This window comes from Oryzias latipes, chromosome 16, assembly GCF_053564925.1.
Source record: "Oryzias latipes strain Hd-rR chromosome 16, Olatipes_Hd-rR_3.1".
NCBI classification, from domain to species: Eukaryota; Metazoa; Chordata; class Actinopteri; order Beloniformes; family Adrianichthyidae; genus Oryzias; species Oryzias latipes.
This window is the reverse complement of record NC_136252.1, coordinates 29,638,352-29,661,189: the sequence shown is the minus strand read 5'-3', so window position 1 is coordinate 29,661,189 and position 22,838 is coordinate 29,638,352. Positions and strand designations below refer to the sequence as shown.

The following is a 22,838-nucleotide window of genomic DNA, read 5'->3' as shown; positions in this document are numbered from 1 at the left end:
ATTGTGTTTTGCTGGAATAAAGAAAACTCTAGGAATAGGTTTTTACAGGATTTAACGACCCACCCCAATGAAAATTTGTATTTTTGGTGTCTTTAACATGTTCTTGTGGCATTTTTCTGAGGATGGAGAACATAAATGAAAAAATTCAGCTCAAACTCACATTTCAGAATTTTTTTTTTAATTCAAATCATTGCGAATCAGGAGCAGAGGTAAAAACGTTTTTTGAAACAAAAAACATAATTGTGATGTAGAAAACACACCGGGAGGGCCACATGCTCCCTACTCCTCTAAATTTGGATGCATCCAGTTGTAGACAAATAGATCTATGGACGTTTTCGTTTTCCTTGTCCGAGTTGGAATCTGGCTCAAACCGGACGGCTGGATAGCTCCAAGGTTGGTTTCACAGGTTTTGTTAGTTTGGGGGTGTGAGAGTCTGTAAACTAGTTGGAAAGTGTGTGGACAGAGAGCTCTCAGCAGTGGTAAGGGGGGGTACAGATGCTCCGTGCCAATGATCCCACCCACAACTCAGAGATGAATTTCTAATAAACTACTACTGCTGCTCTACAGAAACTATGCTCTAGAAAACGACACGGGTTTTTTGATGTGGGCTAAAAACAGCATAACCATAATTAAAAGACCACTGGGAACAGTTTCAGTGCTTATAGTGGCTTTATTTGTATTTAATTTGTAAAATTATTCAAAGCATTTAGGTAATTCTTGCGTTTTTTACACCAAATTAAAGCTGGAAAATGTTAGGAAAGAATGTCACTCCTATTTTCTTCTAGGAACAAGCACAGCAAATCATTGTTTTTTTGTTAAATCCTTTAAATTGAATCAAAAGTCCAACAAATATTTATGATACAGTGCAGCTCAGCCTGGGGTGACATTTGTGCAGCACAAATAAGCCATTGCTGGGAAATATTGAGGGAACTGGAGCAACCAGCTGACTCTCTGCTGCGTGTGAAAGCTGCTCAGCATGTGCATGTTTGGTTTCATCTGAGTGTCGATGCGCTGAGGATCAGAGAAAGGAAAGCTCACAAAGTCTCCAACCTGGAACACAGATGGGCATGTTCGACTCGGCTCCCTTTACCCCTTCAGTCCTTCAAACACACACACAGCAACGCAGATTTCCTTGCATAAATACACACACACCTCAGAACAAACATGCACCTCACACTGGGTTTTCATTCCTGGCATACTTGTCTGCTCACATTCTTATTCCACAAAAACACGTTCTTTCGCACTCAGACTCATCCCCACTCTTCCCTCTTCTGTCAGCTTTGCCGATGCATGAGTTTTTTTGTCAGCATGACTCTCCAGCACAGCACTACCTCTCACAACACCTTCCACCGTGACTCCAGATAACAAACGCCTGGCCCTGGTGACAAGCGTTGCCGTGCCAACGCCACCTTGAGATGCGAGAAAATTCTCATTTTGCACGCTGATGTTTAGGTGCCGCAGAAAAGTTAAACACCACAGAGAGAAGTGAGGTTCTCGCAGGGGGGCGAGAGGTCTCTGACTGTGGCACGATGAATTAAACATCCGTCTCAGCTCCACACAGATGAAAAGATCACTAATATGGAGTTGTATTTGCTGAGTTCTGGTTTGATTTTCTTTGTTTTCTTTTACTTTTGTTATGTTGAACTTTGAAAATGCAAGGAGTTCCTGCACGTCTTTGGTGAAGCCGAGGATTCAATCTGTTAGCATTTTACTGGAAGGAGAACGGCCTCGTTTATAGAGGAGTTTTACAGTAGTAATAGAATTGTTTTCTGGTCACACTGCAGGGTTTCTGAGCAGTGGCAGGCACGTGTTAGTCATTATCATTATTGCTGTTAAAAATGGATGAAGTCATGTGCTGAGAACTTCCACGCTTCGTCCATATAAGGACAAAAAAGGCATGATTTGCTGAAAAACCTGACAAGGTTCTCTCACGACACGAACCCGGCTCGTGGTCACAGTCCAATAAGGAAAAAAGGGGGTGTTGGAAAATCCCTTTTTCCACAGAAAAGTTCTCCTAAAGTTACATCAGTGCCACTTCACCCCAGGACATAATGTTTTTTGCATGAATTCACTAAGCTGTGAACGGCAGAGTTGTGGAGATTTGTATTTTTTTATTAGATTTAATTTGTCTCCCTCCCCATCTTTGAGAAAAGAAAGAAACAGAGGTAGCGGAAAGCTTTTTTCTCCAGTCTCAGCTACTCAAAGCTATTGTGTCCTTTTGTCCTGTCTTCCCAGAATGCTCAGCGGCTAGGAGGTTCGCAGGTGGCACAGTCGCTCACCACCCCGGTCGTCTCCGTGGCAACGCCCAGTCTTCTCGCACCCTTCCCAGGCATGCAGACGTCTTACAACACTGGTGAGACGTGGAAAGCTGCTCTGGCCCCACACATGGAGACGGGACGTTTTCACAGCTTAAGCTGAATCTGTCTGTTAGTGCGAGGATGGGGAAAGAGACCGCAGCCGCCAGAGCTGAATTATTTAAAGAAATGGAGCAAGTGCTAATTAAAAGATACAGTCTATATTGTGTCATGGAAAACTGTTAGAGCCATGTAGAAAAATGTGAAAAGCTTGCAGAGTAATGCCACAAACCACTATGAATATTCACTTTGTTCATTGTGTGAGAGCTTCTGGAATCATTCCACTTCAAAGGTCTCCATTAATATGGATTACTCATGATTAATATTGATGCACTAGAAAGTTGCATGATGTAAAACAATCCCCCCCCCACCCTTCCCACTCCTCCCCACCGTCTTTCTCTCCCCCTTCCTCCCTCTTTGTTCCCCTCCCTCCATCCCCTAATCCCAGAGTACCAGCTGACGAGTGCAGATCTCACAGCGCTCCAGACGTTCACGCCACCAGGGCTGGTGCCTAGCAACATGGCTGCCTGGCAACAGCAACAGCAACCGGCCGTCTCGCAGCAACAGCAGCAGCAGCAACAGTTGACTTTGGCATCACTCAGTAACTTGGTGTAAGTTTTGCTGGACTTGCTTCTTTACATTTGACAGACTCATCAGATGATTTTCCTCTCAGAACACCTTTTACAAAAGATACCCCTTCTACAAAAAAATAGATTGATTCCTCTTGGCAGTTACCTCATTTAACCCTCCAACACCTAAATAACACATGTTATTTTACTGGACTCTTTGACAGCTCTTCGACTTTTTACGCAATCAGCTAGAATCAGCTGATTCTGACGCGGCGAAGAGCGGCTTTTTATATGCCAACATAAAACCAACATAAAGTGTTGCATAGCATCGCATAACTGCTTTTCTCCACGACAGAATCAACGGATTTATGTCAATTGTGTAGTCGCTTCACTATTAAAAGGTGTTGTATATCCGTGCAAGGCGGCTTTTCTCTGCTTCAGAATTACATAAATGGGTTGAAGAGTTACGGTAGATTCTCAACACTGGAGCTAAAGCTTTAGTGTTAAAAGGTTAGAGAACCTGTACCGTGCTGTTCGTAAGCCTTTTATAGTCAACTATATCCATGTATATGATAGCATAATACCTTTGGGACACAAAAGAACAACATTTTTATTAAGTAGAAGTGATTTTCCCGAGTTCTTTTCCAGGCCAAAGTGAAATGACTCGATCTTGGAGGCACCAGCTTTCTCTCCGTGTGGGTGTCGCCCATTTCTTGACGTAAATCTAGAGTTAGCCTCGGCAGCGTGTCTGTGTCTCACTCACGAAAACAAACACCATCCAAACTTTTGCAAAGATGGATGTGCAGGTTGTGCACATAAAAGGAAAGCCTTTTTGCAAATCACCGCCAGCTCCGCAGAGAAAGTGGGCGTGTGTGTTAGCCTGGGGGCGGAGCTGGCAGTGCAGACTCTTCCTGGACGTTCTCACTTATCTACGTCAGCTCGTGAGAACCCGCTCGTTTTCGTGGGTTGGGAGGGGCTGGTGCTGAGAGCGGAGATTTTTAGAGAAATGCTCAAAAATGCATAAAGGAATTTAAAAACAGCTTTGGGGATCTTTTTGTGAGGAATAACCATTATAATACATTTGAAAATTCAAAATGACTGATCATTGGTCCAGTACTTTTCAATCTGCCTGGTTTCAAACCCCCAAAAACACATTTTTGCCTTTTGAAGTGCACTTCAGACAAGAACTGCTCCATTTGGTTCATTTGGTTGCTCATCACACATGTCACCATTTTGGGTACTTTTCAAAACCACAAGCTTTAATAGTTTTTATTGAGCTGGGGAGGTTCACTTTGTCTGCTGTGATTCCACTGCCATGACCACAGAGCTGCTTCATTCCTTCCTCCTCTGTCCTCCAGACTGTTCACCATCTTCTTCCATATAAAGCATCTTTTTTATGAGAAGAATAACAACTCATGACAGATGTTTTTGATGTTCCATCATGAAGTTTATAGTCAGAGTTCAACCGTTGTTCTTATCAAATTTTCCTCACAGTGTTCCCTCGTTTATCACTGGGGTTACGTTCTAGAAACAACCTGCAATAGGTGAAATCAGCAAAGTAGATGCTATGAGGTTGTAAAACCCCAAACTACGCACTTTATATACACTGTTCTCAGACAGAAACAAACATAATTAGTTTAAACCTTCACAGAAATTTAAGTCCAGTATTGGAGAATGAAGACAATAGAAGATTTATGTAGATTATGCAAACTAAACGCATTCTGTACTGAAGACACTGCATGGAGGAGTTGATTGACAATAGTCTACAGCCAATCAGGATGCAGATCACAGTGGCCCGTCAAAAAAACCCAAAAGCCTGCAAAATTGCACTGACAAAGATCTGCAAAAAAGGAAAGTTTCAGAAGGTCAACAGCGATAAAGTGAGGGATTACTGTCATTAGAATAAATAGAACAAAAACATTAAAGATTCTGTTATTCTAATTAGGTAACATTTAAAAAAAACACTTATGTAATACATTTTTCTTTTTGTTTTTATGACGTCTCTAAAACCTCTGAAGGAAAATTGAAGGTAAAGTCAAGCTCTAAGCACCCTATCCCTGAAGTACAAGTTACTTGACAACTTTGCTAGTGTTCTCCAGTAAATGTGTGCTTCTTTCTTTAATCCTCTGTGAGAAAAAGCAAAAGCCTTTTCTCTTCACTCTGCTCAAATTCATCACTTTTCCGTCTAGATGTTAAGAGGCTAAATGTTTGTGTGAGCGGCTTGCTTCTCTGTAACCTGGAGGAGCAGTTTATAACTGTGCTTTTTTTCCCCTCTCCTCCCCCCTTCTCTCCACAGCATGTGGGGTGCAGACAAACAGAATGCGGAGATGGTTAACTGCATCTCCAATTTCGCGGCTAACCTGAGGTGAATGGCTTGATAAAATCCATGACTATGCAGCTTCCTGTTCTCCTGTCCGTTTATTATCTCCTTCACTCACACCAGCGTGACCAAAAGAACTCCAAACAAGTGACAAACAAATACAAAAACCTGACAGAAATGATATCAGAGCCTCCTCACTCTTCATTTGTACGGTTGGATGTCACGCCTGTTGCTTTGCTCTGCCTGTGGTCTTGCAGTTCTGTCGTTTCAATTCTGTTTTTTCTCCTCTCAGATTACCGAATAACTAGTTTGGTTCCGGGAGTTTTTCTGCCACCTGAAGCTTCGATCTGAAGCTCCTTAGAAGTGTCAGGAAGAAAGAGCAGAAACTTCCGTGTGACAGCAGCAGCACCTTGCTCTGCTCCTAAATCAAAGGAGTCTCTGGGTGCAGCTTTCACTCCTAAACTCCAAACCGGTGCACAGCTGTGCTCCTCCGACACGCTGCCTGCATTAGAATTGTACTTTCCTGCTGTTTAGCTGTCACTCTCTGCTGACAGACATGAAATCCAACTTCCCAGATCCGCACAAACCTGAAGTTCCCGAAGCAGCATGGTTAAAAGACCCAATCCGAAGCAGCTTGTCAAAGTCAGTTAAGATGACAGAAAGCTCTCATTGACTTCTTTTAATCAGCTAATAATCAGAAACACTCATCTCAATTATTGTGTGCACAGACAAACACATCTGACATTTTAAAAACAGCCCTAATTGTTTAGACTCATCTCTGCATTTGCTTAAATGTATAAATTCTTGATCACTTAAGTTTGGAAACAATAGCAGAGACACAATGCCGCCTGTCAGTAAAAGAAAGCCTGAGGTATTTGTTTCTCAGTCTAAAAGAGACTAAGGGCTGTCTGGAAGAATTACAATGGGCTGTTTGTTATTGTATGGAACAGCTGCGGCTTTAGTGGTTTGAGCATCTGTATAGTTAACACACACTACTGTTTTCATACACACAAAGGTCCTTGGAAGTGAGAACAAATGGGAGTCCAGATTGCATGGAATTCTTAAAACACTAAGAACCAAAGAAAAGGAAAAAAAACGCAGCCAACTCTTACTTTCCCCAAGTGTTTGCCCTAATTATAAAGCAAGGCTGCTAAATTTAATATTTCTTATGCTCGTTATGACTTCTTCTGCGCCCGGACTGACTGTAGAAATCATTTATATTTCTCAGTTTAAATGAAGGTTTGTTTAAAGACATTCGCTGTTTGGCTTTAAAAATAATCTGGTTATTGAAATGTTTAGTGGTTGTTAGCTTTAGTAGCTTTAGCTGTTGTTGCCTAAACACTGTTGTCTGCCCTCACGTGTGGATACGGGTATCTGCTGGCGAAAAATGGGCAAACATATGGGGCACACACCATTAAATATCAAGATTGGGGACCACTCATGTTCATGCACAGTTTTCTCTACGGGCATGCAGCAACCGACAGGTAAACACTTCAACACGCAAGGGGGAAGTCATTGAGATATTTCATGTGTGTCAGACGTGTCGTACAGATCCCCCAAAACCCACGACAGCGCAAGGAGCCTGTTGGAGCTGTTCAAGTGATAAGTGCGTGCTCCTTGCAGGCATCCTGACCGTTAGAATTCAGGAAATTAGACAGAACGTAGTTCGTGTGGACGTCTAATGGGCGTCCTACGGGCACTTGGATATCACGTGCACACCCCATGTGTGCAGCATTTGTGCACGGTCAGTAAGGGGCCAGTACTTCCACATTATGTGTAGCGTTAGGGCACCCTATAACAGCATCACCCGTACATCATAAGTGCGTATTACTTACATTATCTTTACAAATTTGTCACGATACACCTCCACAATCATGACAATGGTACGTTCCTATTCATTTAGTCCCTTAAAGGTGTCTGTACGAGCCTCAAGGGGAACAGCATGACACACCTGCCCTCCCCTTGAGAAGCAGCCTCTTCTTTCTATGACCCTCCCCAACGACCTTGACAACCCAAAAACCCCTGTACGGGGGTGGATGTGACTTTGGCCTAATTCGCTTCAACTTTTCTTTTGAAACTCATATTTTGAAATTGAAAATAATGTTTGAGTTGAAGATGGGATGACTGTAACAATAAAAAAAAATTCCCTTTTATTTACCCGTTTTATACTTTAGGTGACCATAAATCCCAACATTAATATGCGCTAACGGAAACTTGCTGTTATTTTAATAAAGTTTAATACAAATAAAGTCAGAAATGAGTTTTTTTGCTGACAAGATCCTAAACATGTCACCTATATTTGTTACCAGATAGAAGATGGAAATCCAGATCAGTCACTTTCCAAAGCATTTTCTACCCTGACGTCAGTGCCTTAGAGAAACGGTCTGGATTTTCATAAGCTTTGAAGTATCATAAAAAAGCCTGACCTTAAAGCAGTCTCTCCTTTCTTTTCCTCTGTTGCTTTAAAATAGTCAAAACATTCTCTGTGTCACAGAGAACAAACCTGATTTCACTGAATAAACAGGATTTACATTTTATCCCTGATCATGCGGCCCAGATGCTGATTGTGGCAGCGCTTCAGCCCCGGGCAGGTTTACTGTGTTGGATCAGAAAAACAGAATCGCTGTCACTAAAAACAAGCGAGTACCACAGAAATGTGGGACGCCTTCCCAGCACGCCAAACTGTTCTCCCAGCTCAATAGCAAGAGCCATGCTGTCCTAGGATGGCTTAGTCAAACGTGGGGGCTTCCGCTGCTGGGGTTGCTTTTTAGAGTCAGTGCGGAGCGGCCCTCTTAGCGCGTAAACAGGACTTTCCAATCAAATGGTGATTGACGGCCTGGCTCAGAGCCTGGGCTTTGCTGTCGTCTACGCTTTTCCTCGCCAAATGCTCCACAAGGAAATTATTCCTGTCATCTTGATGCCCCCCCCCTTTAATCATGCCTTTCTAGTGCTTCCGCCTCGTCGCGTGTTTCTTGCCCCGTTTCGTCAAGCTCGGTTAATTTGGTGTACACCTGTTGACTCTCGTCTTCCCTCCGTCAGCCCCCCCCCCTCCAACTACCCAATCTAAATGTTAATGACCTGGCTGGCCCCTAAACCCTCTCCCAGCAGAGCCGCGCTCTCCAAATGTTTGTCTGCTTATGTAGAGGTGCTCCCAGTTGTTCCAGAACATGTTGTCACTAGTTGTTTCCTCCATGTGCTATCAGCAGACATGGTTTCCATTTGAGGCACTGGAGCAAGAAAAACAACAGAGGAAGGATGTTTCTTAAACGCATTCAAGGACATTGTTTTAAAAAAAAAAAAAAAGATTACTAGTGCCTGATATCAACTCATTCTCATCTCACACTGTTCCGCCCACAACTACTTACTTTATTTTTCTGCCATCTGTCTCTCTTTTCTCCTTCTCCAAAAGTGGTTTAGGCAGAACGCATAAGTGAAACCTCACCCGAAGGCTCAGAAATCTCTGCTTAACACCATAAAGCTGGCAGAACAAAGTAGGGGATCAGTCACAGTCCAATCATAGCAGTAATTTATCCCAAATTCGCCATTATGGGATGAGCAATTTCAAGTTAAATCAGCACGTGAAAATGGGTCAAAAGGGGATCTAAAAGTCTAGAAATGTCTGAATTTCAATCTTGTGAATGACTTAAACAAAACACTAAAAAATCATCATATTTTGAACAAAATTGTGTAAAAAGGCAATCCACGAGAGTTCATCAAATTAGTTTCAGGCTTCACGGGTTTCTTGTCTCCAACAGCATCTCTGCCTGACTGAAGCAGCCGTTGAGCTCTTTGTTTTTTTCTAGTTTCCATGTGTGGAGCGACCATGACTGGCCTTCGTCTCAACGTTTCCCTGCTGTTTCAGCTTTGTTAAATCTGCTTGTTTCTGTTTTTTTTCCACCTCCCTTTACAGCTTGGCTTCTCAGTCCAACTTGGTCTTTGGCAGAGAGGAGGGCCTCTGCTGGTACTGTATTCTTTACACTTTAGACACAAAGCTGCTTTTTTCCAAAGGTTTGACCCTGACAGGGGCCAAATAGTTTTTATGCTTTGATCAGACAGACGTCAGGTTTATACTGTATCAATAAACTGAAAAAACCACAAGGTTGAGTAATTTTAAGAAAGCCAAAAGATGGAGAAGACTTAACGGAGAACTTTATGACCTTGATCAGGTACATGACAGTGTTCAACAGGCAACAAAGCAGAAGAGTTTAATTCTTAACTTTAAATAGTTCGACAAAATATCACATGACAACTCATGACAAAAGCGGAAGACGCCACAAGTTATTTGTTTGATTTTACCCACAAATCCAAGTCGGCCACGTCGGCACAGTTTGATGATGATCAGCTAAACCCAACGACAAACAGATGCAGCAAAGGAGAGGATGGGTCATAACGCTAGATTACATGTCTGAGTATTTCTATATTTAGATCGTTGATTATTTTGTCCATTATGTAGGTCCCATCTCCAAGCTCTACAAAAGGGTGGGAAAGGGCGGTGTACCCACCCACAACTCAGAGGCAAATTTCTATTCAACTCCTGTGGCTCTGCAAAAATTATGTCCTAGGAATTGACACTTTTTACAAAAAAAAATTTTGGCTAAAAACAGCATAATTATAATTAAAAGACCACAGGGTACGCTTTTAAAATACATTCTTAATTATTTGTTTTTTTTTACAGTTATCAAATGTAGCCACACCCTTTAAAGCAAGTTTTCAAAAATGTAATCACTTATGTTGTAAAATTTGACTGCTATGAACTCGAGTAATTTGTTAATGTGTCCTGGCTCCGGTTACTTTTGTTTTCAAACGTGCTTCAACCTGGAAGTGTAGTCCTTCTTAAAATGCCTTTTAATAAAAAAATTAAAACTAAATAAAAACTGGCTAGGCATTATTCATGGATTGCTTATAGGATTGCAAATAGGATTTCTTGCTCAAAATGAATATTGTCTGTTTTCTGATTAAATTTGAATTTTAAGTGTCAGAGTTTAAACTGATGCTGCATCTGAAAACCCAAAATATGAACGACAGTGTTTTTTTGTTTTTTTTTTGGTTCTTTCAAGTGCACATGCAAATGTATTCCAGTCTCATACTGAGATCCTGTTTACCTTTCAGTGTGTGTGTGTGCATACATTCATCTTAGACTATTAATGAGATAATTAGGCCCTAAAATTATATCATTATGCTTACGCTTGTTTTAATTATAATCCATTGATGGTGCAGCTGAGTAACTTGTAGTGTTTGTGTGATCTTTCTAAGCTAATTTGCAGTTTAGCGGTGCATATTATAGACTTAAAAGCTCCTGAGTCTGTTCCATTCCAGATATTTGCCCTTTAGAAATTCTCCAAGAGAGATTTGTGATCAAACCTAGGCCTATTTTTGTCAAAACAAGTGTCCAATGCTGCCTACACCTGCTGCCCTACAGTTTTTTTGGGACTACCGATACAATTCGCTCCGGAGTATAAGTCGCAGCACCCAAAAAATGCTTTTTTGGGGAGGGGAGAATAGGGCAATGCTTCTGAACAAATCCACCAATCCCGGCATAATGCTGTGTTCACATCGAACGCAATTCATGCATGAAATAGGTGTCCGCTGCTTCTTTTTAAACATGTGTCAGATTCATTGCTCAATGCTTGTTTAAAAATGTGTTTTAATGGACGTTGAGTTAATCGTTTTTGGGAAGCTACTGTCAAGTTTTTAGCCTAATTTCTAAATGAAAGCTTTGTCTGTATATCTGATGCCTAATACACGGGTGATGCAGACAACTCAGGCTTATTTAAGCTCTACAAATCTTTACCATCTACTGATCTTTACCATCTGAATGATGGCGCTTTCAGCGGTACCTCCTTGTCTCTGCGACCCAGTTTAATGACTCGCATTAGTCAAAGGAAGGAAAGAATAAAAACAAGAAGAATAAAGTCCACATGCAAATAAGAAAAACGTCATAAAGTTAAAGAGAATGAACAGATTCTCCGCCGTGTGTCTTCTTCTGCGTTGCTCTAAGTAACAAATAGTGATACACACAGATTTACAGTGCTTTCTAGCGTTGTCAGTGGGAACTAACCGCTAAACTGCAACTGGTTGTTCGTTGGAAAATAAGTAATATATGAGCCAATATTTAGTTTTTAAAAAATCCCATGTAAATTGATCCTGAGTTTAAGTCGCACCCCTGGTCAAATTATGCAAAATAAACTGTGACTTATACTCCAAAAAATATGATAATTGTAGTGATCTGACCTTTAAGAAAGAGTCATTTTCATAGCTAACTACATACAGCACACTGTTTTGAAATGAAATGGAACAAACACGTTTCAGTTTGGTTTTGGCTGCTGCTCACCGCAGCTCTCCTTTCGTCGTCGTCTTCTCCTGGCTGTGCTTGCCGTGTCGTTCATGTTCAGAAAGGGGGGGGTGAGCCCACTGTTCTCACCTTCATTACTGTCACTGGCCCGCTGACTCGGCCCTTTTTGCTCTCCATTGCAACGGCGCCCCGGTGGCATCCTCATCCATCTACCTTCGGCAGCCCGGGCCTTGTCCCGCAGGTTTGATGAAGTGGCGCAGGAAGAGACGCAGCGGACCCCGCTGACACACAGCAGCGCGTGTGCGCCGAGTCGGGGGAGCCATTTGTATGCGTGACAGCAAAAGCCCACAACCTGGAGTGTGTGTGTCACACACAGGAGCACAGCGAGCGCATTCGAGCGCCCAGGATCGCCCAGAGGAGAGCTATCTTTAATTCCTCTCAGTCTGCCAGTAATTGAGCGAATATTAGAGACAGACAGTTCATGATATGACATGTTAGAACACACCTGAGGGGCTTAACGCAGTAATTGGGAGCTTTAAATGTACATCTTCCAAGTCATGCTGGGGGAAGAGGAAGAGATGGGGGGAAAAGCGCAATCTGAAAAATCATGTCAACACCGTCAAAGGTGAGAGCGAAAGTGATGCGTCAACAGCGGGTGTCAGCCTCAGTGACGGATCTGAATCACCCTTAAGGTGAAGGAGGTGAAGGCTGCGTGTGAGGGAGCAAGATCTGATCAAAGCGCCATGGCAGGCGCTGGAGCAGACGCCACATCAACCAAAGCTCCTCTGGCTCATCGTTTTCGTCCCCATCATCTCAGGAAACGTTTACAGAAATGATCATTAGATCAGCTCAAACCAGGGCAAAAGCAGATTTCTCCAAAGACATTCACACGTTTTAATCAGTCCTCCTTAGGAGACTTTGTTTGAAAACATTTTCCTCAATCAAGCTAAAGAAACTTCCTTAAATTTAGACTTGGAAAAGCTCAGAGACTGCATCTTACCCTTTTTCTTTTTTACATTTTTAATAGCTGTAGATTTGAGGTTTACTTTGTTCCAAAATGTTTCCTGATCTACTTTTCATCTGCAAGAGTCTCCTAACCTTATTTAATCTAAAATGAGTAGAAAATATGTATTTTATCTAAAATCCTTTTACATTAAATTAAACCTCAGGCAGCAGAAATCTCAGAGAAAAATCTCCCAAGAAATGCTTTTGATTCATAATTCATATTGAAGCACCAAACACTTTTCCAGCTTTTAAGCTTTATGTGGAATGAAACCTGTAGGTTTGTCTTAATGACAACTTTATGAAGCTTCTTTGATCGTAGAGGAGATTGATTTTGAAGTTTATTTTTTATAAAAAATGTAGATGTTTACCCAGATTTAAAGTTGTCGATCTCTTTTTGACCAAAACGTGTTTTCACATGTAGTGCTCTGTTTGCTAAATAGCATAAATGTGTACAAAGGTGAAAACGAATTGATATCCCAGGGTCATCTTGGTTATTTTTTAATGACCTCTGCAGGAAACTAATCAAAATTGCCAGAGTAAGAATGAAAAAAGTTCGACTGAGTAGAATACAAAAACGCAAAAAGCTTTTCTGAAGGCCTGGAAAATCAGAATGACAAGATCTAACTTGGTATTTTCAGCTTTAAAGACCCACCCTGATGAAGTCCTGACCGCTCTGCAGACACTCTGTCCTAGATAACGGCACAGGTCATTGTTATTATAATCGTAAATAAAAGACCACTGGGAACGCAATGAAAAAAGGTCAATAGATGTGGGTCTTTAAATGTTTTCAGGTTACTTTGCCAAAAGTCTGAGATGACTCGGTAGAGGTCATTTAGGAGCTTGCTCAATGTGGGATAACTGAGATTTGGAGGTCATAGCTGAAAGGTCTGTGATCCAAATCAAACATATCATCAACAAATCCAACATGTTTGGACTGCATGGCTGAAGGAGTCTGCTTTCTGTGGCCTCTTGTTTGGTCCTAAATGTCTGTCCTTGCTTTCATGTGCTCAGGTTGACTCAAACCTGTGTCTGTCTGGTTTGCACAGGTGTCTTAACTGTGTTTGAGTTTTTTTTGTATTATTACTGTCCAGTAGATGCTTTTCTGAACTATATGATGCATTCATTTGACCATCCTATCATTTTTACAGTGTTGGCTGAACTCGTTTTCATCGCAGTCTCATGAGGCGTTGCTCCAGTGTCGTGTGCAGCAGTTCCTACCTTTTGCAGCTGCCTGACCTTTGAACTCCTCCTCTCTCCTCTCTTTCTGTGCAGGTCGTTGAGCCCGGTGCCTCAGAGCACCGCACTGACAGTCAACACTAACCCCAACGTCAACATCAAGTCCGAGCCCGTCTCCCCGAACCGCGATCGCAGCACTCCCATCACCGTCAACACTGCTGCAGCAGGAGGAGGCGGGGTTCAAGGGCAGGGGCCGGGTCTGGTGTCAGTCGCCTATCCCGGTGACTTGCGCTTGGATGCGGGACGCCAGGGCCGCTCGCCTGTCGACAGCCTCAGCAGCAACGGCAGCTCGTATGAGGACAGGGACGACGGCACCCAGGGCCGGGGCCCCGGTCAGGACTTCCACCACCAGGCCGGAGTCGGAGCCCAGCAGCCCACCATGGTCCTCCTGCGACCCTCCTCAGCTGAGCCCCAGGAACAGGACGCCACAAACGTCAAGAGGATGAGACTGGACGCCTGGGTGACATAAGGAGATGGACAGGAATGAGGGATGGACAGGTTGAGGATAGAGATGTGTGGCTTATGTAATTGCCCCCCCCACCTGCCCCGCTTCCCCAAATGTCCCTCCTTCACACACGCACACACACGTACAAATTAACCCTCATCCCCTCAGTAATCTCCTGTCCACACCTTTTTACTCAGCAAAAGCATGCAAGCACCCTTAGGACGCACGTGTGGACACCCCGCCTCACTTGTAAGGTGACGTGCATTCACATTTGAAGTGTAATGCACACAGACCCCCACAGACGGGGGTCCAGCAGGTCGATCAACCAAACCAGGGGTGACCTTTCAGGCCAAATATCTCGTAGGCCTCTATTCAAACATGAATGAGAACATTTTTAAATCAGGCCTAATTTCGGCCGTGTGGACTCTCTGACAGGTCCTGGCAGTGCAGACAACCAGTCTTGGTTTCCCAGCATGCCTTGCAGTTGGTTTGTGGTTACTGATGACCTTTGTACCTTGCTGCGTTTAAGTCATGCTTGTTTTTTGATTGAAGATGACCTGAAGTGTGCGCTTTTGTCTAGACTGTTTGAATTTTGGATTTGGTTGAGGACACTAAAGCAGTTCACATCAGGCCTATTTGGCCCGGTCCGGTACAACAGCAATGAGCCAGTCAGAGCCCACATTCGGGCTAAAAAACACAACCTTATTGGTAACAAACTGCTTTTCTCCGAATCAGGGACGAGCTGCAGCAGCTCAAAATGTGACGCAGAGCCTCGATTCTCCCAAAATCTTGTCAACTACAAAAGCTGACAAAGCTGTGTGTGGGTTTGGTGTGTGTTCATATGGATTTGTTACCTCAATCAATGTTTGTTTTTTTCTTCACAGTAGGTGATTTAGACAATGGTTCACTCTCAATTTCATCTTGGAAAACACCGATGGCAGCAGCGGAAATCGTTTTTTGTGAAAGCTGATGTTCAAAGGGGTCGGAGTCCTGAGTTACCATGTATATAAGCAATCTGTAACCGTCTGTGTGACAGGGATATAAGGTGTTTTTAAGGCTGAAAAGTAGGTCATATACAACTATATATTTAAACAGCTTCAGATGGTCGCTGAGGCATCTCTGCATCTGGAGCAAGTGACTTAGACAGACAACAGGGATTGTACATACGAGGCATATATTCAGCAGGTTATCCCTCAACAAAACAGAGAAAACAAAAATTCTCTGTGGATGGGTCTGTTTTTTTTGGTTTTGTTTTTTAAAATATAAATATATATTATTTATGCGTGTATATAAAGTGTAATGTGTGGACGAGCCAAGAGAGGGCGATGAAGAGGCAGAAAAGGAGATGTAGTAGCGACTTGGACTGTTTTGAGTGAGCAACGGTTTGGACTCTGTCACTGATGGAGCGCACTTTACCTGAACTCCCACCTCTGGCAACGCACATCTGGTCAACACACACACACACCTGGGCAAGAATGATTTACATGGGTTTCAATCGGAATATCTGCATAAAATATGTTTTAGGCTTTGTTAATCCTGTTTTTAGATTGTTTTTGTTAAACTGTGCATCAGTCTATTGATAGTCATGTTTAAAGACCCACTCTGATCATCTTTTGATCTTTTTTCAAAGCGTTCCCAGAAGTTTTTTAATCTTGATTATGTCGTTTTTAGCCAAAATCCCCCAAAAAACTGGACGTTTTCTGAGACGTCGTTTCTGCAAAGCGACAGGAGTTCATTAGAAATTCTCCTCTGAGGTGGGACTGTTGGCGCGAAGCAACCACACCCCCCTTCCCTTCGCCGTTGCAGAGCGGAGCAGCAGGGTGCTTGTCGCCCGCCCAGAGTATTGCAAATGTCCTTCACCATCAAAAAAAAGGGCGCAAGAACAGATTTAAAAACACCAAAAACATGATTTCCATTGGAGTGGGCCTTTAAAGTTTCTCTTCAAATAAAATTAAGCCAACAGATATTTGTTTAAAAAAAAAAAGTAAAGTAAAAAATCTTTTTAGAAATATTGTGTCCCTGTATTTTAACTTAAGATAGATATTTAAGATGAAAAATGTACCGTAATAAGGATCCATGAAAACATTTCCAAAAGTATTTGGTTTTCAAAAAACACAGTATAATTAATTATTTATTTATTGAGAAGCTAAAACATTTTTCTGAATGAATTTTAGCCTATAGGATGATGTCACCCACAAATGTTTTTATTTAAATGTTTCCCAATATTTTAGTATAACTTGTATTTAAAAAAAAAATACATTTAAAAAGCATATCACTTAGAAAAATCTTGAACAAGCCAAGGGAATTTGTACGCTGCGTTTTTGTTTTCCCTCCTGTATCTAAAGCCATGTGTCTATATTAGAGGAGCTCTCCCTCGTCTGTTACGGGTCGGCTGAAATTTTATAATAGAAGTTAAAAAAAATATATGAAGAAGAAAAAAAATGTGGATGTCATTTTTGTATTTTATAAAATTGTCAAATAGGGTTTAGTGACTTTAAAATGGAGGTGGTTGAAAGAAAGTGCCCGTTTTTTTTGTTTTTTTTTCTAGAAGCTCTTTTACGCCATCCATTTGCTTCAGAAAAGCTCTTTGGACACACTTTGAGTGTTCCTCTGTCATCCATCTAGCGGTTTTTCTGTCATTTTTGATCTTTTAATGACTACCTCCCAAAGCCGGCACAGACCCCTCAACCGTTTTTTATTTTTCCTCTTCATGGACAGCCCATCATCACCCTCCCTCTCTCCCCGTCACTCAGTTTATTAATCCCAAAGCCCCTCGAACCCAATCAGAACACTCTTCCGTCCGGGGATGAAGCTAAATTATCACGGGGTCATTTGGGCCCACCCGCCTCCTCTCCGTCCAACTTTCATCCTCATCCTCAGCGAGTTGTCTTTTTTTTTTTTATCTCTGTCTGTCACTCACACACTCATTCCCTCTGCGACAAGTCTGCCAAGCGCTTCTGAGCGCGTGACAGAGTCACCATAAATCCCCCTCCACCCCGTCCCTCCAAATGTAAACACTGACTGTAAAGACTGTTGTGCTCCGAGCTTTGAACAAAACAGACACAAATTTAAACTCCGCCCACATCCAAGCCATGTCTTTTTCCAAAACGAGAAGTCATTAAATTCCTTTAAAACATGAGGCCCTGCAGTGGTCACTGATCAACACTAGGGGGCACTGTTGACCACAAAAGCAGAAAGACAATCGTGACATGACTTCAAGGAACTTCTCCCCTACCACCATCCTACCGCCGCCTGAAAGCATCCTGTACAATGATGTGTACAAGTCGCACTCACTTTCCAGTGTTAATTTGTGCTGGTGAAAGTCTGTTTTACTTGTTCTCTAAGAACTGATATCTTTGCTATCATCATTGCCACAGCTTTCACTGATGGTAGATGTCATGATGATATAGAAATCTGCGTTGTTTTTTTTTTCTTTTTGTGTAGGTTTTAGATATTTTTTTGTTTTTATTTTGGATTTTATTTGATAATGTTTTTTTTTCCCTCTTTCTTGGGGTTTGTTTTCCTTCAAAACAAAAACAAAATGTAAAAAAAAAAAGTGTTACTAATGTTGCACGAGGATTTTCTGACACGACACAAGCAGAGTGATGAAGGAAGTGTGGCTGTGGGTGGAGGCGCTGAGCCGGTATACTTTGACGATACGCTTCAATTTTGTTATACTTTAATACCCCCCCCCCCAATCCACATATGCTGGAGAGAGTGTGTGGTGGTGGGGGGGGCAGCGTGACTTGTCTAACTTATTTCTGACCAGACACCAAGATGTCAGTGCATGGCCGTTACAAAACTACAGCAGAGTGAATCATGTTATAGGAAGTAAAATGTACTTTTGACACAAACACGTCACACAGGATTACATTTAAATAAATAAATGACAAATGGAAAAAAAAGTTTTAAGTAAATCATAGCTAATATATTGTGTTTGGCTAGTCAGCTTTTTTTTGTTTGTTGTAAAGATGATTTTTTCTTTATGTTGTTTTGGAGAATGATATACAATTTGTGTATATTTTCATAAATAAAGTATGCACTGATGTTATTACAAATTCTATACTGCTTTTACAAAAAAAAAGTGTTTGTTATTGTACCAAAGTATCCATTGGTCCTCTCTTACCCTACTCCCCCTTTTGCGTATGTTTTACCGTATTTTATATATTAAATAGACCAGTTGACCTACAGAAAAACCAAGGCGAGTTTGTCTTTTGTGAGCTTTTCAGAGCACTGCCACTGTCTGACCACTAGAGGTCAGTGTTTTAGTCTATACTCCAGGCAATGATCTGACTGGAGTAAGTACCGGAAGTGGAAAGGAAAAGGTGCTAAGACCTCCTCATAGCTTTTTAGCATTATTATTAAATAAACTTACTTTAAGAATATTTATTTAAAAAAATGGATTCATTGGGTGTATTTTATTTTGAAAGGAACTGTTATGTGCTGCTATCTAAAACAACAGAAGTTAAAATAGTTAATTATAGATAAATATAACACTGTTCTAATTGAATTTTTGTAAATACTTAAAACAGTTTAAAAAAGTTATAAATTAATGGATTGTTAGCTGCAAAAACATAAAGTTTGTCTAATAAGGTGAACACTGCTAACCAGCTATGAAATATTTTTTAAAGTCGTGTGAAATATTTCACTTCCCCAAAACCTCAAAATGTATTTGTAAAAGGAAAAAAAATTATACTAAAAAGAAAGTTAATTATTTGTATTTCTTTTGTTTTCTTTTTTTAAGGATTAAGAATAGCGGAAACTGACTCTAGACATTTAAACTTCTATTTTTATTATATTGGGCTAAATGTAATCAGAATTTTTTTAAACTATATTTTCAAATCACTTTTTAAGCTGCCTTTATTTATTTGTTTGTTTTTCGATCCTATTACTAGTTTTGTTTTGGTTTTTTACACTTCATAAAGAAGTGGAATCTATAGTTAGACAAACTTGTGATGGTAATATTAAATTATCTGTTTACCATTTTAGAGTTTAAAAAAATAATATAATGCTAAAGGCTTCTCAGAGATACGGATGATGGTGATGTAAGTTTGTTATGATTTATGCTTTCAATTTATTTTATTTTTAACAGAAAGTGACAGGCCTTCAAATGTTTTTCTTCTACTAAACTTATCTTTGATCTAAAACTTTCATAAATGGGATTGATTTTTGTGCATTGGCTTTAAACAAGTTTTTTCAGACTAGCAAAAGCAAAATATTTTTTTACAAGCTTCCAAAAGTCATGTTGACTTAAATCTTGTCTGTATTTGGTTGAATCTATTTTAGCTCTAATGTGTAAATGTTTTCAGATGACTCTTTGCAAATGTAGCAGTTTTAGCCTCTAGCTACTTTCCATTTCTTCAAGCAGATTTCTCTAAATCTTCCAGTCCGGATGTGTCCTGAAGTTTGACCATTTTTAATGGTAAGAATCCTCATTTTCTGATGGTGATTCTGAAAGTCTGCCTGTTGAACAGACTGAAGCAGATCATCTGCTCTAACCGTATCATTAGGTCTTTCCATTCTGACCTTTTTCAAATTCAAACTTTACTTCGTAATATTCTCACCACAATGCTTTTGTGTCCTTGTTTTGTCTTCAAATTTTCTATATTTTTAATAACTTTTTGCACAGCTGATTTATTTGTAGAGCACACAAAGGGTAATTAAAGATGCTTTACATAAAAATAAAAGCACAAAGAAAGTAATCACAATGAAAACATTAAAATCAAAATTAAACTGCTAAAATAAGTCTGTTTAAAAAGCAGAATAAACTAAAAGAGTACTTTCAGCTGTTGTGCACTGAGCTTTAAAATCATTTAGTCACTTCGATTTATTTTTTTAACCCCTTCATGTCACTAATTTGCAATGTACCATTTATTCCAGGACTCCACTTAATTTAGTATCACTGTGAACGTAAAAAATATTTTTCATACAGTAATTGGAAATAAATTCAGGCATGAATGGGTTAAAATGGGGCCTTAAAATAGTGTAAAAAGACATTTTACCTCTTCCACAGAAATCTTATAATTCTTCCACTGAATTAATGTCACAAAACTCTGAAGTTCTTATTTCATAATTATTTTAGATTTTCATCGTTTCTTCATCTGATGTTCCTTTAGAGGAGCTTGAGCTGTTTTTTTATTTTGTTTTTTTGGGTCAGATTAACAATTTAGAAAAAAACAATGTGGTACAAAACACACCAAAGTAAACATTTCTGTTTGCATCCTGCATGACTTTGCGTTTTGTGGGGATTTTTCTGGAACAGGGTGCGGTTGCTGGTTAGGACTGTGTGGAACGTCTCATTCAGCCCCACCCTGGAGCGCCTGAGGCGACCTCACGCCGTCACCTGCCGTGGTCATCTGGTTGGAGAACAGCTTCCTGAAACCAGTGTGTTTCCTGCTACTGAGAGTGGACGGCTGCTGCCGACAAATTATATTTCCGTACAAATTAGATTTAAACTCTTTAATGCCATATCCTCCTGACTTATGCAAATGAATATCTCCCAACCACCACATATTACTGAACCAAGTCAGAACATTTAGGGTTTTTCATTGAGACCAAATATGAATGGGTGGGGTTCTGGGAATTGTAGTTTTCGTGGATTAAGACTTTAGGACTGGACAAAAATGTCATCTCTGGTAGGAAGATGTGAGCCCTGAAAGTAGTTTATTTCTTAAATCTACAGACTGGATTGTTATGAGCTTGTTTTGCAGTTGCTTAGCGACAAAGCAGCTCAGCATGTGATGATGTTGCTGATATAGTCGTCCTGCTTGCCCTCTCCTGTGGGTGTGGCCCGTCTGCATCTAACCTCATTTCTGCACTGATTGAATTACCGCGTGAGCATCTGCAGACCGGAAAATGCCAAAGCACAGAACGAAGCAGAAGAGGTTGAGTTTTTTTTGGGTTTTAGATCTCTCTGAATTTTTGTTTCAACATTCAACTGCTCGGTATGAGTGTGACCTAAGAATGCTCGGATGGAGGATCAAAGTTGACCGTTCTCTCATCCTGATCACTAAAAACAGCTTGCAGCTGTCATCAACAGATTGCACACAGCAGTGCAACTCCTGTTCTATTTTGATAAACCCTGGTGACTGGTGAGACTGTGATAAAGTGAGATGATTCAAGAGTCTGTCCAAACAGAGGCAGAAACTCAGTCAAAGTCAATCTGCAAACAAACAATGACCCACAGAAGAGCTGAGAAATCTCATTTCTGCTGCTCCTGCGTGGGCAGAGATGCGTCTGTCGCAGAAGACAGACAGCGTTCCTAACTGTCTGAGGAAACCTTGACGCCACAGTTGCCATGACAATAAATTAAACTTATATTAGGAATGTAAGCGTTTCGGATGTCTGCTTATTTTCAGGCATTTAAGATATTTTACCAGCTTTGAAGTTGTTTTCACTTCTCTTTGCTTTTTTCCAAACTGTTTTCAAAATCAGCACAGTTGAGAATTGTCTGTCTCATTCTGAGCTAGGGTTAGAACTAAAGGAATTATAATTAGTCTTTATTCTTGAAAACTTGATTTAAGCCAAAAAAAAAGAAAAAACTCAAATACATTTGGATAAAGAAATACAGTTTTAATCTGCAGTTTTATCTTAAATATGTTACATATGACCTCCTTTGTTATAAATATGTTCTATAAAAAAATCAAGTTTAAACATCAAAAACAACATTTTCATTCGTGTGGATCTTTAAGTCATCATCCACACCAGCAGCCTCAGAACCACATCAATGCAGATTCTTTGTGAATGGCAGCTAAAGATCCCTGTAATGGGCTGCAGGAACACACCTCCCCCATGTTAATCAATGAAAACAGTTGTGGGACCCTACTTTATTTATTTATTTATGCTCCCAGAAATAGAAATTTAAGTTAAAAGCACACAAATGTGACAGCAGAATATAGTCAAGTAGGAACACATTAAAGAAAACCAATAGACCAACTCCAGGGAAAATTGTGTTTTTGGTGTTTTTAACATGATCTTGTGGCATTTTTCTGATTATGAAGTAAATATATAAACAAAATGAAGCTTATAATTGCATGTCTGAGTATTTCTTTATTCAAATTGTTGTGAATCAGGAGCAGGTGAAAGATTTCTGTGGGGAAAAAGCTTGTAGCTCTCTGCTCAGCTCCAAACCAAATCGTCCGGGCTGACATCTGGCTCAAAACGGCTAGATGGCTCCGGTACTGTTCGCAAGTTTTGTTGCACCGGTAACTTTGAGTTGGGGCTGTGAGGGGCAGTAAGCTAGCGGGGCAAACATGTTAACCGATGGATGATGGAAAAATAGATTACTTTGCACCCACTGTCCCGACCACCACTTAGACGTGAATTTTTTTTTTTCTTTTTCTTGTTTTTTTTTTAGATGTGAATGTTTAATTAACTCCTGCCGCTCTGCAGAAACTATGTCCTAGAAAAAATGCATAATCGACTATAATAATAATAATAAAAGACCACTGGAAATGTTTTTTTAAATAGATTTAAGATGATCGGAGTGGTCTTTACAAACAAACATAAATAAAATGTGACATGGTTTTAAAGACCAGAGAAGTGAACTCAACTGAAACAGAACTTCATTAGAACCAACGCCAGGTTTTCCTTTTGCTGTGGGCAGCATGTTAGCACA

At 40.6% G+C, this 22,838-nt stretch overlaps 1 protein-coding gene across 37 annotated transcripts in view; it reads left to right on the top strand.

The window, feature by feature from the left end:
• Window positions 1-18,417, top strand: part of mef2d (myocyte enhancer factor 2d) — a 107,331-nt gene extending 88,914 nt beyond the window's left edge. For 11 of the 37 annotated variants that reach the window (XM_078932994.1, XM_078932991.1, XM_078932989.1 and 8 more), the window contains 5 exons: window positions 2,236-2,353; window positions 2,803-2,965; window positions 5,220-5,288; window positions 9,154-9,204; window positions 13,813-18,417. In XM_078932994.1, coding sequence (XP_078789120.1) covers window positions 2,236-2,353; window positions 2,803-2,965; window positions 5,220-5,288; window positions 9,154-9,204; window positions 13,813-14,245 — 834 coding nt within the window. In that variant the 3' untranslated portion in view covers window positions 14,246-18,417. The remainder of the gene's footprint in view (window positions 1-2,235; window positions 2,354-2,802; window positions 2,966-5,219; window positions 5,289-9,153; window positions 9,205-13,812) is intronic. The other 26 variants (XM_078933005.1, XM_078933000.1, XM_078932998.1 and 23 more) reach the window with 3 other exon arrangements.
• The last annotated feature ends 4,421 nt before the right edge of the window (window positions 18,418-22,838 follow it).